This window comes from Siphateles boraxobius, unplaced genomic scaffold (genome assembly GCF_051911475.1).
Source record: "Siphateles boraxobius isolate OS27281-9 unplaced genomic scaffold, OSU_SipBor_1 29, whole genome shotgun sequence".
Lineage (NCBI taxonomy): Eukaryota > Metazoa > Chordata > Actinopteri > Cypriniformes > Leuciscidae > Siphateles > Siphateles boraxobius.
The window spans coordinates 20953732-20973827 of record NW_027508908.1 but is presented as its reverse complement, the minus strand read 5'-3'; the positions used below and the strand labels follow the sequence as shown (position 1 = coordinate 20973827).

At 40.1% G+C, this 20096-nt stretch overlaps 1 protein-coding gene across 2 annotated transcripts in view; it reads right to left on the bottom strand.

The window, feature by feature from the left end:
- marchf4a (membrane-associated ring finger (C3HC4) 4a) overlaps window positions 1-20096 on the bottom strand; it is a 104410-nt gene that overhangs the window by 21821 nt on the left and 62493 nt on the right. For both annotated transcript variants that reach the window (XM_077246899.1, XM_077246900.1), the window contains 2 exons: window positions 15596-15751; window positions 12976-13168 (listed from right to left, as the gene is read on the bottom strand). In XM_077246899.1, coding sequence (XP_077103014.1) covers window positions 12976-13168; window positions 15596-15751 — 349 coding nt within the window. The remainder of the gene's footprint in view (window positions 1-12975; window positions 13169-15595; window positions 15752-20096) is intronic.

Here is a 20096-nt window from a genome sequence, read left to right as displayed (position 1 = left end):
CGTTCCTTATAGGACTTTAGGGGAACATTCCGTAATGGTAATCTTATGGTCACATAACAACGTTACAAAGAGGGCGTAATCAAAACGTTCTCATATGTGTCTAAGTTGGTCCTATTATAACATTCCTTAATTCCTTATAGGACTTTAGGGGGACGTTCCGTAATGGTAATCTTATGGTCACATAACAACGTTACAAAGAGGACGTAATCAAAATGTCTCATATGGGTCTTAGTTGGTCCTATTATAACGTTCCTTATAGGACTTTAGGGGAACATTCCGTAATGGTAATCTTATGGTCACATAACAACGTTATAAAGAGGACGTAATCAAAACGTTCTCATATGGGTCTAAGTTGGTCCTATTATAACGTTCCTTAAATTACTTTAGGGAGACGTTCCGTAATGGTAATCTTATGGTCACATAACAACGTTACAAAGAGGATGTAATCAAAACGTTCTCATATGGGTCTAAGTTGTTCTTATTATAACGTTCCTTAAATTACTTTAGGGAGACGTTCCGTAATGGTAATCTTATGGTCACATAACAACGTTACAAAGAGGACGTAATCAAAACGTTCTCATATAGGTCTAAGTTGGTCCTATTATAACGTTCCTTATAGGACTTTAGGGGAACATTCCGTAATGGTAATCTTATGGTCACATAACAACTTTACAAAGAGGACGTAATCAAAACGTTCTCATATGGGTCTAAGTTTGTCCTATTATAACGTTCCTTATAGGACTTTAGGGGGACGTTCCGTAATGGTAATCTTATGGTCACATAACAACGTTACAAAGAGGATGTAATCAAAACGTTCTCATATGGGTCTAAGTTGGTCCTATTATAACATTCCTTATAGGACTTTAGGGGGACGTTCCGTAATGGTAATCTTATGGTCACATAACAACGTTACAAAGAGGACGTAATCAAAATGTTCTCATTTGGGTCTAAGTTGGTCCTATTATAACCTTCCTTAAATTACTTTAGGGAGACGTTCCGTAATGGTAATCTTATGGTCACATAACAACGTTACAAAGAGGACGTAATCAAAATGTCTCATATGGGTCTAAGTTGGTCCTATTATAACGTACCTTATAGGACTTTAGGGGGATGTTCCGTAATGGTAATCTTATGGTCACATAACAACGTTACAAAGAGGACGTAATCAAAACGTTCTCATATGGGTCTAAGTTGGTCCTATTATAACGTTCCTTATAGGACTTTAGGGGAACATTCCGTAATGGTAATCTTATGGTCACATAACAACGTTACAAAGAGGGCGTAATCAAAACGTTCTCATATGGGTCTAAGTTGGTCCTATTATAACATTCCTTAATTCCTTATAGGACTTTAGGGGGACGTTCCGTAATGATAATCTTATGGTCACATAACAACGTTACAAAGAGGACGTAATCCAAACATTCTCATATGGGTCTAAGTTGTTCCTATTATAACGTTCCTTAAATTACTTTAGGGAGACGTTCCGTAATGGTAATCTTATGGTCACATAACAACGTTAAAAAGAGGATGTAATCAAAACGTTCTCATATGGGTCTAAGTTGGTCCTATTATAACGTTCCTTATAGGACTTTAGGGGAACATTCCGTAATGGTAATCTTATGGTCACATAACAACTTTACAAAGAGGACGTAATCAAAACGTTCTCATATGGGTCTAAGTTGGTCCTATTATAACGTTCCTTATAGGACTTTAGGGGGACATTCCGTAATGGTAATCTTATGGTCACATAACAACGTTACAAAGAGGATGTAATCAAAACGTTCTCATATGGGTCTGAGTTGATCCTATTATAACGTTCCTTATAGGACTTTAGGGGGACGTTCCGTAATGGTAATCTTATGGTCACATAACAACGTTACAAAGAGGACGTAATCAAAACGTTCTCATATGGGTCTAAGTTGGTCCTATTATAATGTTCCTTATAGGACTTTAGGGGGATGTTCCGTAATGGTAATCTTATGGTCACATAACAACGTTACAAAGAGGACGTAATCAAAACGTTCTCATATGGGTCTAAGTTGGTCCTATTATAACGTTCCTTATAGGACTTTACGGGAACATTCCGTAATGTTAATCTTATGGTCACATAACAACGTTACAAAGAGGACGTAATCAAAACGTTCTCATATGGGTTTAATTTGGTCCTATTATAACATTGCTCATAGGACTTTAGGGGGACGTTCAGTAATGGTAATCTTATGGTCACATAACAACGTTACAAAGAGGACGTAATCAAAACGTTCTCATATGGGTCTAAGTTTGTCCTATTATAACGTTCCTTATAGGACTTTAGGGGAACATTCCGTAATGTTAATCTTATGGTCACATAACAACGTTACAAAGAGGACGTAATCAAAACTTTCTCATATGGGTTTAATTTGGTCCTATTATAACATTCCTTATAGGACTTTAGGGGGACGTTGCGTAATGGTAATCTTATGGTCACATAACAACGTTACAAAGAGTACGTAATCAAAATGTCTCATATGTGTCTAAGTTGGTCCTATTATAACGTTCCTTATAGGACTTTAGGGGAACATTCCGTAATGGTAATCTTATGGTCACATAACAACGTTACAAAGAGAACGTAATCAAAATGTCTCATATGTGTCTAAGTTGGTCCTATTATAACGTTCCTTATAGGACTTTAGGGGAACATTCTGTAATCTTATGGTCACATAACAACGTAACAAAGAGGACGTAATCAAAACGTTCTCATATGGGTCTAAGTTGATCCTATTATAACGTTCCTTATAGGACTTTAGGGGGACGTTCCGTAATGGTAATCTTATGGTCACATAACAACGTTACAAAGAGGACGTAATCAAAACGTTCTCATATGGGTCTAAGTTGGTCCTATTATAACGTCCCTTAAATTACTTTAGGGATACGTTCCGTAATGGTAATCTTATGGTCACATAACAACGTTACAAAGAGGACGTAATCAAAACGTTCTAATATGGGTCTAAGTTGGTCATATTATAACGTTCCTTAGAGGACTTTAGGGGGACGTTCCGTAATGGTAATCTTATGGTCACATAACAATGTTACAAAGAGGATGTAATCAAAACGTTCTCATATGGACTGAGTTGGTCCTATTATAACGTTCCTTATAGGACTTTAGGGGGACGTTCCGTAATGGTAATCTTATGGTCACATAACAACGTTACAAAGAGGACATAATCAAAACGTTCTCATATGGGTCTAAGTTGGTCCTATTATAACATTCCTTAAATTACTTTATGGATACGTTCCGTAATAGTAATCTTATGGTCACATAACAACGTTGCAAAGAGGACGTAATCAAAACGTTCTCAAATGGGTCTAAGTTGGTCCTATTATAACGTTCCTTATAGGACTTTAGGGAGACGTTCCGTAATGGTAATCTTATGGTCACATAACAATGTTACAAAGAGGACATAATCAAAACGTTCTCATATGGGTCTAAGTTGGTCATACAATTACGTTCTTTATGTGACTTTAGGGGGACGTTCCATATTTGTTATTTTATGGTCACATAGCAACATTACAAAGAGGACATAATAAGGACGTTCCCATATGGTTCTCTGTTGACCATATGAGAACGTTTTGTGACTAACTTAATGAGAACATTCTCATAAACATCACGTTTTGTGCGTGGTGACGTGGGACGAACCGAGGTTCAACTTCCGTCAACTTCTGTCACGTTTATCTGGTTTGTCTGCGGGCTGGACCCTTCTCGGACGGACACCTGGCGGCGGTCTTTTTCCTGTTTTCTTCACCGACAGCGAGCCAGAAAAAGCCAATGTGATTATCATGTAAAGTTATTTTAATGAACCATTCTCGCGTAGATGGTCAGGCTGTATTGGCTTTTTTTTTAGATAAACAAGCTAACGTAAGTGCTAGGCCGATTCCAATTTGCTTATTTTAACTCTTGTTTACATAGCCTGCAGGGTCTCCTCACGAAATCTAAGCGGCATAAAGTTAAATGCAAGGGTCTTTAGAATATGTTTGTATTATTTTTTTCTCTATTCTTTTATTGTCATTTTTTCCTATTTTTTGGTAAAGGCTACACCACTTTTCCATGGGAAAAAAAATTGTGGTGATCCCACTATTTGGCTCGTTGATGTAAAACAGTCTTTTACAATTGTTATTATAAAATCAAGAATGCAAACGTTTTAAGCTCAGCAACAATGGCAGCAAAATGTACACAGTATATTAAAAAAAATCTCCTGTCACACACACAGAGCCTGCAGATCAGGTTGAAGCGGAGAAGCATCAGCTTCTTATTCTTTAAATATAACAGAAGACCTTAATACAGGGATTAAAGTGAAAAAAATTCTTCTGACTGAAATTTTTTTTCAGGCCAAGTCATATTCCTTTAACTTTATTTAAATAGTCGAGACCAATATCGTTTTAAGGGGAGATGTTTTAAACCGCTTTAATATTGCCAGTTTGCATATTTTAAAAGCTATTTTAATCTATGAAAAAAAATTACTTAGCTAGACAAATAATCAACCATCTACATAACTTTTCAGTGCATGTTTTTATTTATCTTATAAGACCAAACAATGCTAAATTATATTAATATATAGTTTGTTTAATGGCAAATCGTTTTGGCTGAGGGCAAAGTGAAGTTTCATAACTTTATATATTTAGGCTATTTAACTTTAACTGTCTAGCCTATTAGAGAGCTGACTAATGTTAAATTAATCCTTAAATTACTTTAGGGAGACGTTCCGTAATGGTAATCTTATGGTCACATAACAACGTTACAAAGAGGACGTAATCAAAACGTTCTCATATAGGTCTAAGTTGGTCCTATTATAACGTTCCTTATAGGACTTTAGGGGAACATTCCGTAATGGTAATCTTATGGTCACATAACAACTTTACAAAGAGGACGTAATCAAAACGTTCTCATATGGGTCTAAGTTTGTCCTATTATAACGTTCCTTATAGGACTTTAGGGGGACGTTCCGTAATGGTAATCTTATGGTCACATAACAACGTTACAAAGAGGATGTAATCAAAACGTTCTCATATGGGTCTAAGTTGGTCCTATTATAACATTCCTTATAGGACTTTAGGGGGACGTTCCGTAATGGTAATCTTATGGTCACATAACAACGTTACAAAGAGGACGTAATCAAAATGTTCTCATTTGGGTCTAAGTTGGTCCTATTATAACCTTCCTTAAATTACTTTAGGGAGACGTTCCGTAATGGTAATCTTATGGTCACATAACAACGTTACAAAGAGGACGTAATCAAAATGTCTCATATGGGTCTAAGTTGGTCCTATTATAACGTACCTTATAGGACTTTAGGGGGATGTTCCGTAATGGTAATCTTATGGTCACATAACAACGTTACAAAGAGGACGTAATCAAAACGTTCTCATATGGGTCTAAGTTGGTCCTATTATAACGTTCCTTATAGGACTTTAGGGGAACATTCCGTAATGGTAATCTTATGGTCACATAACAACGTTACAAAGAGGGCGTAATCAAAACGTTCTCATATGGGTCTAAGTTGGTCCTATTATAACATTCCTTAATTCCTTATAGGACTTTAGGGGGACGTTCCGTAATGATAATCTTATGGTCACATAACAACGTTACAAAGAGGACGTAATCCAAACATTCTCATATGGGTCTAAGTTGTTCCTATTATAACGTTCCTTAAATTACTTTAGGGAGACGTTCCGTAATGGTAATCTTATGGTCACATAACAACGTTAAAAAGAGGATGTAATCAAAACGTTCTCATATGGGTCTAAGTTGGTCCTATTATAACGTTCCTTATAGGACTTTAGGGGAACATTCCGTAATGGTAATCTTATGGTCACATAACAACTTTACAAAGAGGACGTAATCAAAACGTTCTCATATGGGTCTAAGTTGGTCCTATTATAACGTTCCTTATAGGACTTTAGGGGGACATTCCGTAATGGTAATCTTATGGTCACATAACAACGTTACAAAGAGGACGTAATCAAAACGTTCTCATATGGGTCTAAGTTGGTCCTATTATAATGTTCCTTATAGGACTTTAGGGGGATGTTCCGTAATGGTAATCTTATGGTCACATAACAACGTTACAAAGAGGACGTAATCAAAACGTTCTCATATGGGTCTAAGTTGGTCCTATTATAACGTTCCTTATAGGACTTTACGGGAACATTCCGTAATGTTAATCTTATGGTCACATAACAACGTTACAAAGAGGACGTAATCAAAACGTTCTCATATGGGTTTAATTTGGTCCTATTATAACATTGCTCATAGGACTTTAGGGGGACGTTCAGTAATGGTAATCTTATGGTCACATAACAACGTTACAAAGAGGACGTAATCAAAACGTTCTCATATGGGTCTAAGTTTGTCCTATTATAACGTTCCTTATAGGACTTTAGGGGAACATTCCGTAATGTTAATCTTATGGTCACATAACAACGTTACAAAGAGGACGTAATCAAAACTTTCTCATATGGGTTTAATTTGGTCCTATTATAACATTCCTTATAGGACTTTAGGGGGACGTTGCGTAATGGTAATCTTATGGTCACATAACAACGTTACAAAGAGTACGTAATCAAAATGTCTCATATGTGTCTAAGTTGGTCCTATTATAACGTTCCTTATAGGACTTTAGGGGAACATTCCGTAATGGTAATCTTATGGTCACATAACAACGTTACAAAGAGAACGTAATCAAAATGTCTCATATGTGTCTAAGTTGGTCCTATTATAACGTTCCTTATAGGACTTTAGGGGAACATTCTGTAATCTTATGGTCACATAACAACGTAACAAAGAGGACGTAATCAAAACGTTCTCATATGGGTCTAAGTTGATCCTATTATAACGTTCCTTATAGGACTTTAGGGGGACGTTCCGTAATGGTAATCTTATGGTCACATAACAACGTTACAAAGAGGACGTAATCAAAACGTTCTCATATGGGTCTAAGTTGGTCCTATTATAACGTCCCTTAAATTACTTTAGGGATACGTTCCGTAATGGTAATCTTATGGTCACATAACAACGTTACAAAGAGGACGTAATCAAAACGTTCTAATATGGGTCTAAGTTGGTCATATTATAACGTTCCTTAGAGGACTTTAGGGGGACGTTCCGTAATGGTAATCTTATGGTCACATAACAATGTTACAAAGAGGATGTAATCAAAACGTTCTCATATGGACTGAGTTGGTCCTATTATAACGTTCCTTATAGGACTTTAGGGGGACGTTCCGTAATGGTAATCTTATGGTCACATAACAACGTTACAAAGAGGACATAATCAAAACGTTCTCATATGGGTCTAAGTTGGTCCTATTATAACATTCCTTAAATTACTTTATGGATACGTTCCGTAATAGTAATCTTATGGTCACATAACAACGTTGCAAAGAGGACGTAATCAAAACGTTCTCAAATGGGTCTAAGTTGGTCCTATTATAACGTTCCTTATAGGACTTTAGGGAGACGTTCCGTAATGGTAATCTTATGGTCACATAACAATGTTACAAAGAGGACATAATCAAAACGTTCTCATATGGGTCTAAGTTGGTCATACAATTACGTTCTTTATGTGACTTTAGGGGGACGTTCCATATTTGTTATTTTATGGTCACATAGCAACATTACAAAGAGGACATAATAAGGACGTTCCCATATGGTTCTCTGTTGACCATATGAGAACGTTTTGTGACTAACTTAATGAGAACATTCTCATAAACATCACGTTTTGTGCGTGGTGACGTGGGACGAACCGAGGTTCAACTTCCGTCAACTTCTGTCACGTTTATCTGGTTTGTCTGCGGGCTGGACCCTTCTCGGACGGACACCTGGCGGCGGTCTTTTTCCTGTTTTCTTCACCGACAGCGAGCCAGAAAAAGCCAATGTGATTATCATGTAAAGTTATTTTAATGAACCATTCTCGCGTAGATGGTCAGGCTGTATTGGCTTTTTTTTTAGATAAACAAGCTAACGTAAGTGCTAGGCCGATTCCAATTTGCTTATTTTAACTCTTGTTTACATAGCCTGCAGGGTCTCCTCACGAAATCTAAGCGGCATAAAGTTAAATGCAAGGGTCTTTAGAATATGTTTGTATTATTTTTTTCTCTATTCTTTTATTGTCATTTTTTCCTATTTTTTGGTAAAGGCTACACCACTTTTCCATGGGAAAAAAAATTGTGGTGATCCCACTATTTGGCTCGTTGATGTAAAACAGTCTTTTACAATTGTTATTATAAAATCAAGAATGCAAACGTTTTAAGCTCAGCAACAATGGCAGCAAAATGTACACAGTATATTAAAAAAAATCTCCTGTCACACACACAGAGCCTGCAGATCAGGTTGAAGCGGAGAAGCATCAGCTTCTTATTCTTTAAATATAACAGAAGACCTTAATACAGGGATTAAAGTGAAAAAAATTCTTCTGACTGAAATTTTTTTTCAGGCCAAGTCATATTCCTTTAACTTTATTTAAATAGTCGAGACCAATATCGTTTTAAGGGGAGATGTTTTAAACCGCTTTAATATTGCCAGTTTGCATATTTTAAAAGCTATTTTAATCTATGAAAAAAAATTACTTAGCTAGACAAATAATCAACCATCTACATAACTTTTCAGTGCATGTTTTTATTTATCTTATAAGACCAAACAATGCTAAATTATATTAATATATAGTTTGTTTAATGGCAAATCGTTTTGGCTGAGGGCAAAGTGAAGTTTCATAACTTTATATATTTAGGCTATTTAACTTTAACTGTCTAGCCTATTAGAGAGCTGACTAATGTTTGACTGAATTGTTTGCTTTATTTCTCATTGTATAGCTTCTTATAGCCTACATATTAGGCTACTTATACTTTTATGGATATTATTGATAATTAAAACTGACATTTAACAAAAAGCAACAGGGTTGTGTAATGTTATATATTCTAAAATATATAAAATATTCTTTATATATTTTACTATGCATTCTCTTGTATGTGTACATGCATAATAAAATAAAATGATACAACCCTGTCTCTGTTTGTTTAGTTTGTCAGTTTTAATGATCAATAATGTTTCATATTTTTAAAATGAAAACAAAAAGAAGCAGGGTTGTGTTTTATATTGCGTGTTGTTATAAATATATGGAGTGAAGATAATCAATGTGCGTTGTCTGAACCACATTTGTGTGGCCATATAGGCCTAATATGTTTATGATAATGTTCATTTATAAATGAAAAGAGGTGTTTTGTATATATTTCGTTTTATTGTTGATGAAAAGAGGCAGAGTTGTATTTTATACCATATTACATTTTATTGTTGCCTAAAATATACATAGAGAGATAACCGGAGTAGCCAGAGCGAGCTGAGTGACGAAACCAAGATCGCCGCGGATCCGTTTGCAGAATAACCGGACTCGCGTCCTCGGGAGTTCGTTCTCCCGAGTCGAACTTGCCAAGTCCGAACTATCAAGGACGCAAGTCCGAGGTTTGCGTAGCCTATTGGTATTGAGAAACGGCCCATATTGAACCGCGTTCTGTTTTCTATCATGCGCCGTGCACGTTTGCGTTGACGTAATATGCACGCAAACGCACCAGGGTTCGATAGAATTAAGTTGAACGTGAAACCAGACCAACGCTGCGGGGGGCGCAGGGAACAAACTCGCTCGGATTCGGACCGCAGCAAACCAGCTGTAGCCTGACATGCACTTCTCCAAAACTAAGATTAATTGAGTGAACACGGAGCAGTTTTTCTGTGAGCGGGAATTGAAAACCCGGACTGGACCATAAGCGAAGTGATTACAGAATGTTAGAGTGGAGAGAGGAACGTGCTTTCGCTCCGATCCAGGCTTTATCACATCCCCCTCAGCAGGGTGAATACACCTCGTCTTTCCTTAATTTAAGACCTATTCAAACTAAAATTAAGACATTTATCACACTATTTGAGAAATGAAAGCCTATTTTCGGCCTTAACATTATGAAAAGTGAATTTAAGACATTAAGGACAGACGGGAACCCTGCAATTGACGGAAATCCGTCATAGACTCGCTGCAATTAACGGAAATCCGTCGTAGCGACGGAGAACTTTAATCCCTGTTAATAGGACAAAAAAATAATATTCTAAGTTGGTCCCTAAAAGTTCTGCAGGACCTTCTCAGAATGTTTTGGAAACATTGGATTTCTGAATTAAATATGGTCTACTAAACGTTCCCAGAACGTCCTGAATGTTCCCTGAAGGTCCTCCAAATAACGTCCCCAAACCCTTTAAAGAACTCCACATCGTGACTGTCTGGGAACGTTGTGGGAACATTACTGTAACGATCACCAGCTGGAGTGCCCTCGAGAGCCACCAGAGGGCGCTCCACAATAGACTTTGATCACTTCCTCACAAACTACATTTCCCATAACTCACTGCCCGGGTTCATCAGCACTCATTTCATTCACCTGTGTCTTATCACCTTGTTTCTCTCACACCATAAATACCTGGTTTTCACGTTTACTCGGTGCAAAGTATTGCTTTCCCAGTGAACTATTCTGAGCGTTTGTACACTGTTTTTGTTTACCTGTTACGACTTTATCTGGACCTTTCCTCTCGTTGTCTGCTGCCTGCCTTAATCTCAGCCTGGACTCTGTATTCTGATTGTTTCGCCGCCTGCCCCGACCCTTTGCCTGTTCTTGGACTCTGATTGTGTGTATTCTGCTCTGCTTATATCACTGGTTTTCGACCCTTGCCTGTCTGACCCTGTTATTTAATAAAGCCTGCAAATGGATCTCTCCTCGTCCGCTGCATCATTACAATTACCAAGCGACGTTCCTGACACCAGCGGGACGTTCTCAGAATGTTTTGAAAACATTGGATTTCTGAATTAAATATTGTCCTCTAAACGTTCCCAGAACATCCTGAATGTTCCCTGAAGGTCCTACAAATAACATCCCCAAACCCTTTAAAGAACTCCACATCGTGTCTGTCTGGGAACGTTGTGGGAACGTTAACAGGCGACGTCCTTGACACCAGCGGGGACGTTCTCAGAATGTTCTGGGAACATTGGATTTCTGAATTAAATATTGTCCCCTAAACGTTCCCAGAACATCCTGAATGTTGCCTGAAGGTCCTCCAAATAACGTCCCCAAACGCTTTAAAGAACTCCACATCGTGTCTGTCTGGGAACGTTGTAGGAACGTTACCAGGTGACGTCCTTGACACCAGCGGGGACGTTCTCAGAATGTTCTGGGAACATTGGATTTCTGAATTAAATATTGTCCTCTAAACGTTCCCAGAACATCCTGAATGTTCCCTGAAGGTCCTCCAAATAACGTCCCCAAACCCTTTAAAGAACTCCACATCGTGTCTGTCTGGGAACGTTGTGGGAAAGTTACCAAGCGACGTTCCTGACACCAGCGGGACGTTCTCAGAATGTTTTGGAAACATTAGATTTCTGAATTAAATATTGTCCTCTAAACGTTCCCAGAACATCCTGAATGTTCCCTGAAGGTCCTCCAAATAACGTCCCCAAACCCTTTAAAGAACTCCACATCGTGTCTGTCTGGGAACGTTGTGGGAACGTTACCAAGCGACGTTCCTGACACCAGCGGGACATTCTCAGAATGTTTTGGAAACATTGGATTTCTGAATTAAATATTGTCCTCTAAACGTTCCCAGAACATCCTGAATGTTCCCTGAAGGTCCTCCAAATAACGTCCCCAAAGCCTTTAAAGAACTCCACATCGTGTCTGTCTAGGAACGTTGTGGGAACGTTACCAGGCAACGTCCTTGACACCAGCGGGGACGTTCTCAGAATGTTCTGGGAATGTAAAATTTCTAGCTGGGAATCAGTAAGATAGAGTTTCATTCTGATAGTCTAACAGTTTAAGTCACTTAATATTGGATGGATTTAAAATTGTACATTCTTAATGAATTTAAATTGACTTTGAATGGCATCTATGCAAGAATCAATTTTGCAGTTCTCAATCTTTTTGCCTTTCCGTTTCTATTGTAAGGAATTTTATTCAGAAGATACATAAAAACTGCATGATATCAACTGAAATGCAGCAATTACTCATGGCTCCCTGTGGTTTGCCTGAAAAACACAATCCTCTTAGTTCTGCCTGCACATTTCCACAGGTTTTTAGAGGAAAGTGGGCTTGTAATTCAACATTATGTCTTGTTCACTTTCAGACGGCTCCAATAGATGTTGGTTACCAGGGAGGCCACTAGAGTCACATACCCCTTTTCCACCAAAAAAGAACTGGTTCGGAACTGGTGCTGGTTCAAAGTTGGTTCGGAGTTGGTTCAACTCTGTTTGTTTTTCCACTGACTAGAGCGCCCAGCGAACGACGTCGTTACGTCACTGTGTACGTCGCTATACGTCAAGGCTAGAAACGCTTGCAAGTACAACATTACTTTGGGATTATCTCTAACTCGTGTACCAAGAAGGCTTTAAAAACAATTGAAATATGTAAGTCTTTTAATCTTTTCCTTTGATATGTAATCTTTTCTGATTAGTTATGTACACCTGTCTTGTGTCTTTTTTTCTTTCCGTTTATTTGTTCTATATTGTGACTGTTTTCTTCTTTGCTTACATCATGTTTTCAATAACATGGTTTTGCGGTCAGAAAAGATGTTTAGAACACATCTAAACCCGCCCCCAGCCCCCGCCGTAAGCATGACGTGGTAAAAGAATGGTTCTCTGGTTCTAGTCCAGCAAAGAGTTGGTGCCGCTTTGGAACCAGTTTTCCTGGCCGAGAACCGGTTCTTTGGCTGTCGAAACACAACGAACTGGTTCGCGAGTAGGCACAGGCTCCGAACCGGCTCTCAAAATGCTTTGGTGGAAAAGGGGTAATAGTGTACTCAAAGGTCCCCCCTCACAGACAGTGTCTGATACTCTCAGACATGTAAACATACGAACATGTAAAAGCACAGCATTGGTGTAGCTGAGCCAGGTGGCTGCAGTTATTGAGCATCCAATGACCTACCAATGCAAACCAGGTCCATGAAGCCGTACATGGCATAACAGATCTGGAAGAGCAGGTCCTGCCTTTGCCACTTGGCTGAGGGGCTGAGGGAGGACCACACCAGCCAGGAGATACTGGCTATCAGGAACAGAGAACCCAGAACAGCTGCAGCTATCTGGACTTTCTCTATCACTGTCAAAGAGATGGCCTGCCACTGGAGACAGAAAATATGATACCAAACACACATTTTAACATGTGAAAAACAAGAAGACACTAGAAAATATTTATATAGTACACAGATAATATATGTGACTTAATATCATTCAGAATAAAACAATATAAACAAATATGCCTTTGGTAATATTACTAGAATTAGTCTGTAAATTAGACTGATGCAGGCATACACATCTTTCAAAAGTTTGGGGTCAGTAAGAATTTTTTTTTATGAATAATTTTATTCAGCAAGGAGGCATTAAATTGATCAAGACTTGTTACAAAAAAGATATTTAAAATAAATGCAGTTCTTTTGAACTTTCAATTCATCCTGAAAAAAGTGTATTGTGGCTTCCAGAAAAATACTGAGCAGTGTTTACACAGTGTTTTTAACATTGATATAAATGTTTCTTGAGCAGCAAATAAGCATATTAGAATGATTTCTGAAGAATCTTGTGACATTAAGACAACAGCTGTTAAAAAAATCAGCTTTGCCATTAGAGGAATAAATTGCATTTTAAAATATTACAATATATTTAAAAATGCACTTTTAAATAGATATTAAAATAAAAGAAAACTTTTATTTTAAATTGTGTGAATATTTAACAATATTGTTGTTTTTCATTAAATAAATGCAGCTTTGATGAGCAAAAGAAACAAAAATATAGCCTAGGCCTATTTAAAAAAATCTTACCCACCCCAAACTTTTGAATGGTAGTGGTTTACTTTTTTTTTTGGTTTTATTATTCATATCATTATTTTAAAGGTGCGCTCTGGAAAATCTTTGAGATGAAGTACATAAAAAACAAAAACTCTGTTCTTCCCTTACCCCAATTCACAGTAAGCTCACAATAATATTATATTTTGAGCAGTTGGGATGGATTTGCCAAGAAAAATGTCAGAATAATTTCTTGCCATTTTACATCATTTCCATAAACTAAAATATTGTCTTTCTACTTGCTCAGACAACTTTCTTTCTTCTTCTTCTTTTTTATATTTTATTTTTTTAAATACGTGCCATGTAGTTCTTGCTGGTTGTAGATCTTTGTGTGGAATGACAGGTCAACCGAAAGTATAATTGATGTTAAAAAACTTTTTTTCTGTAATTGTATGGCCAAATTTCTGTAGTGCACCTTTAAAATAACGAAAACAAAGAAGAAAATATTCTATTTATCATCTGATGGTCAGATCAAAAGAAAATAAAAAAAGGCTGAAAGTAAAATCATTGAGAGCAGAAGCTTTGAACCCAGACAAGCAAATTAATCATATGAGCTGATCATATGAAAGGAATAAGATAAACACAGTGCTAATGCTCTCAGTATTATGGTGGTACAATGGCACATTGATGGAATCAGATGGCTATATTTTGGTGCTGAATGACTACCATATTCATACTCATATTCATCATACATGGTATGCCAAGGTGCACTATATGGCCAGATGTGAAAATCACCTTCTAATGAATGCATTTTCTACTTTAATCAAGTATACTAATACAGCCATGTAAATCTCCAAACAATGAGACAAATGCTTTCTTTTCCAATTTAGCAATGCTCTCTGGACAAAGCAGGATCTATAAAGAAATGATTTACCGACTGTGGTGTGAAAGAAATTGGCTGCCCTTAAAAAAAAGCCCACCTGAAACTCAATGAGCACCTTTGTGAAGACTACGAGCCAAGCCCCATCATATAAAATCAGTGTCTGACCTCACTGATGCTCTAGAGTAATGAATGAGAGCAATGTTACTTGCAAACATGTTCCCACATCTAGTGGTAAGCCTTGCCAGAAGAGTGGAAGGGAGGAATGATGCCTCATTAATGCCCATGGTTATAAAATGGATCGTCCATGGTTTTACTTAAACTCTTTTGGGTGTTGTGTTCAGGTGTCCACAAACTGTATTGGCTATTTAGTGCAATGCTTGAATACTTGCATGGTGGACAAAAATAAAGCAGTTTTACTTTCGTAACACATGTAAGTATATTTATTTATTTGGACTTAATCAGAGTTTCTTAGATTTTTTTTCTTCACTACATTTCAAAGCATAACAACAAATCTTTCTTTAAAGCCAATTCTTTCAATGAACTGTTCACAACTGATTCAATAACTCAGGTTAACAAATCATTGAATTGGTCAGACTAACCTATTTAAATTCTAGCCTATCAGTGTGACTAGGGCATTAGACTCCTCTCTCTTTAAATAAGTATTTTGAGCAGGAGGATGGAGTGTAAAAAATAAATAAATTAAACTATAGATCAGTTCTTTTACTTTTAAAACATATACTGTTACTTTTTAAATCAAAATGGATTACTTTTACTAATGTAATATTTCATCAGCGTACATGGAATTACAAAGAAACATAAAAACATGGTAATAATGTTTTTGGTAATAATAAAAATGTTATAATAAGCTCAGGCAAGCATTGAGTTACCTGTAGCGGGTTCTTGGTGCTGATGGCGATGACCTGATATTTGTAGTAGCAGAGTTCGCAGCTCCAGGATCCTCTCTCACTAATCCACTTTATTAGACAGGGCTCATGAGTGCAGCGAACAGAACCACTACAGCGACACGGGCTCAGCAGCTCCCCCTGCAGGACACAACACATGCTCACATTAGCAGTAGCTAATCTCCCCCGATTTATCAAATAAGTTGGAAACCAGACACCCAGATCGATGATAAGACAACAATATTGTCACGCTGTGTATGGTTCAATCCAAAACTCTTGACAAAGATAAAGTAAATTAAGTCTTTTACACAGAGAATCACCCAGGAGAAACGTCTCAGGTTACGTATGTAACCATGGTTCCCTGAGAGGGAACGAGACGCTGCGTTGAGACGCGGTGGGAACGCTCTGCGTGATTGCATCGTGAAGCACGTGTATAATCAGTCCAATGGAAGAGCGAGACGTCATAGGCGGTGACGTCATAGACCAGGAAGCTATAAAGCACACCAGAAAACAGACCGCGACAGCTTCTGAAAAAGCCTGAAGCAAGTCGATCAGGGCATGCAGGAAGTATGGCGGGAGAACGCAGCGTCTCGTTCCCTCTCAGGGAACCAGGGTTACATACGTAACCTGAGACGTTCCCTTTCAAGGGAACTCGAGCTGCGTTGAGACGCGGTGGGAACCCCATACCCACTACGCCATAAGACAAATGCCCGTTCTGTGTGAAGTCCTTGCGCACACTAGAAGCAAGCAACCTAGCCCCGGGAGTGGAGAGGTGTAGGTCATAAAATCTGACAAATGTATGAGGTGAGGACCAGCCTGCCGCATTACAAATATCCTGAAGGGAAACACCCGAAATTAAAGCCTAGATGCAGCCATACTCCTAGTAGAATGGGCCTGAACAGCCACAGGTGAACGCTGTCCGGCCGCTTCATAAGCAAGTGAGATAGCCTCAACTAGCCACTTGCTCATTATCTGTTTAGATAAAGGGCAACCTATCTTAGGTTACCCGAAGCAGACAAATAATTGTTCTGATAAACGCCACTGAGCAGCTCTGTGGACCTAAGCATCCAAAGCCCGGACAGGGCATAACAGATTTAAGATTTTCCTGATCTGGGGCATTAAAGGTGGAGGACAGAAGGCCTGGAGCACAAATGACCTCACATTTAGTAGGGACCTAGAAATACAACCCGATCTGGGGTGAAGAAATACTACCACCAACCAGGTGCAAATCCAAGTACGTGCAGGCCTCAGCCTCATGTACCACGGAGAAGACGAAATTAGGGATCTCTCCTCAGAGATAGCCCAGCAAAGAAACATTCATTACAGAAATCAAGTACCGTACCAAAAAGGGCAGAAACGAGATTCAGAAGGCGTTCTCTGCACCAGGCAGAGAACAGCATATTAGTCTTCTCGTGGAGGGAGCTCTAGACTGGAGTATGGTCTCCACGACCTCGGTCGAGAAACCTGAATCTATGACCTGGGCCCCCTCAGAGGCCGAGCCCACAGTATCCACAACTCCAGAGCTCCCAGGAGCAAAGATATCGGGAAAAGCGTATAGGTGTAGTGGCAACCACACCTATTACATTACATCCAGTCCAAGCGGAGCTGGATGCGTGAGGGAGAAACACAAGGGCAATAAATTGTACAAGCGATGCGAAAGGTCGACTTGTAGTTTGACCGAAGTTCTCCCTAAGAAGCTCCACCACCTCGGGGTGAAGTCTCCATTCCCCGGGCCACAGCCCCTGCCTCAACAGGATATCTGCTCTGATATACGAGACCATCAGTGTGTTGTCCGGACCCTTCGCCGACCAACCACTCATGATTGCCCCCGACTTGTGAGGGAAACATCCGTCGATAGATTATGCGTCGACAAGAAGCCCCCAACACTGGGCCTGGGCGAGGAACCAAGGTTCTTCCACATGACCGAGGCACGAAGGCATAGCCGCATTGATCATGCGAAAACGGATTTCCCCTCGGGGAAAACCCCTTGGTCCCGAGCCACCACTGCAGGGGTCTCATGTACAGAGGGCCAAAAGTAACTACGTTGGACGCAACTGCCATGAGCCCCAGCCAAAGACCGTTCACCGAGCGGCCACTCATGACCGCCCCCCATCCTGTGAGGGAAGCATCCGTCGATAGCGTGACGCGTCGACAAGAAGCACCCAGCACTGGACCCTGGGCGAGGAACCAAGGCTTCTTCCACATGATCGAGGCACGAAGGCATAGCCGCGTGACCTTGATCATGCGAAAACGGATTTCCCCTCGGAGAAAACCCCTTGGTCCCGAGCCACCACTGCAGGGGTCTCATGTACAGAAGGCCAAAAGTAACTACGTTAGACGCAACTACCATGAGCCCCAACAGTCTCAGAGACTGTTTGCAGTGAGTGACTGACCTAGTTTTACATTCTTTACGGCTGTGAGAATCGCAGAAATACGTGCAGGAGACAGACGTGCTTGCATTGTTGTCGAATCCCATAATACACCTAGAAAGTGGTCCTCTGAGCTGGGAGGAGTACACTCTTTTTGGTGTTGAGCCGCAACCCCAACCTCCTTATGTGGGACAGAACGACATCTCGATGTTGAACTGCCAAAAGCTCGGACTGAGCTAAAAATCAACCAATCGTCGATATAATTTAATATGCGAATGCCCTGGAATCTCAGAGGAGCCAGAGCTGCATCCACGCATATTGTAAAAGGTGTGGGGTGATAACCTAGGCCGAATGGAAGAACCCGATACTGGTATGCTTCGCCCCTGAAAGCAAACCTCAGGAACCTCCTGTGATGAGGATGGATAGATAAGTAAGCGTCCTTTAAGTCTATTGTGACAAACCAGTCCTCGGACTGAATCTGTGACACAATCATATTTAGCGTAAGCATAATATGCTGTTTAATTGACGCAGGTCTAGAGTAGGACGCAGCCCCTCATCCTCTTTCGGAACAATGAAGTAATGGCAGTAAAACCCTGACTGTCTGCCGGGAGGAGGAACCCCTTCTACAGCTCCTTTTGCAGAAGTGTCAGTACTTCCTGCTCCATAACCAAAGCCTGCTCGGGGTCCACCACAGTGGGGAGGACCCCTAGAAATCTGGGCGGACAAGAACCGAATTCTGAACCCTTTTCTATAGTGTGCAGGACCCACCGAGAAATATGTGGCAGTAGTTTCCACGCTGCCAGAAATTCTACTAGGGGAACCAGTCTCTCAAGACTGGCCTCTGGATTTGGTTGAACAGTCAGTACGGTGCCCTGAAGCGGCGAACCGGCAGGGAAAACCGAACTGACCGTTCTACGACCCTCCTCGGAGGATCGTATGGGGACGCTGACACCTCGGTGCCCTGAACGGCGAACCGGCAGGGAACAACCGAACTGGCAGCGCTGCGACCCTCCTCAGAGAGTCGCACCCCAGAGGGCGCCGAGGAGAAACGATTTCTCAAAACCGTCCCTGCCCCGAAGGAGCCCTCAGAAGCTTTATTAGAGATGACAGTCCTCAGATCTTGCCTCCCTTTAAATAACTTAGTTCCAATGGCCCTCCTCGGAGGATCATTGGAAAAAGCAGGCACCTCGGCACCCTGAAACGGCGAACCGGCAGGGAAACCGAACTGACTGCTCTACGACCCCCCTCGGAGGATCGTTTGGGGACACTGACACCTTGGTGTCCTGAACGGCGAACCGGCAGGAAAACCGAACTGGCAGCGCTGCGACCCTCCTCAGAGAGTCGCACCCCAGAGGGCGCCGAGGAGAAACGATTTTCTCAAAAACCATCCCTACCCCGGAGGGGACCACCCTTTAGAAGCCTGATAGCCTCGGCATCAGGGCTTCCTATTGTCCAAGCTTTTTTAGAGATAAAATAGTCCTCAGATCTTGCATATCTCTAACTGGCTAGACTGCTACCGCCACCCAAGTCCCCTTTGATTGTGGAGGAGCCCAAATGGCGATGCTCGCTGTGCTACGAGGAGCTTAGTAGACTGAGACTGCTCCGCCCAGCAGTCTCAGGAACATAGATTGGTGAGGAAGAAACCTCTGGAACGCCGCTGAACGGTTTATTCTTAGTTTTTTGAAAGCGGAGCATCCAGAAGAACAGACATAATTTTATCTTATTTTTCTTTACTTTTAAATCAGAAAAACGTATAAATATATATATATATATATATATATATATATATATATATATATATATATATATATATATATATATATATATATATCAGTCCGTGGCCACCAGCAGGAAAACAACCGAACTGGCCGTGTGCGACCCTCCTCAGAGAGTCGCCACCCAGAGGACGCAGAGGAGAAACGATTTCTCGAAACCGTCCCTCCCCAGTATAGTTTATCTGTTTTTGCACGACGCAATTCTCGAATAGCGTCAGTGCTGACAACCTCACATTCATCCATGTCTTTATAATTTACCCACCAGCGTTGCCTAATAAAATTTTTTATTTAGATGGCTGGTGGGTAACGTCGGGGTTAAAAATTATGACGCCGACTCGGGAG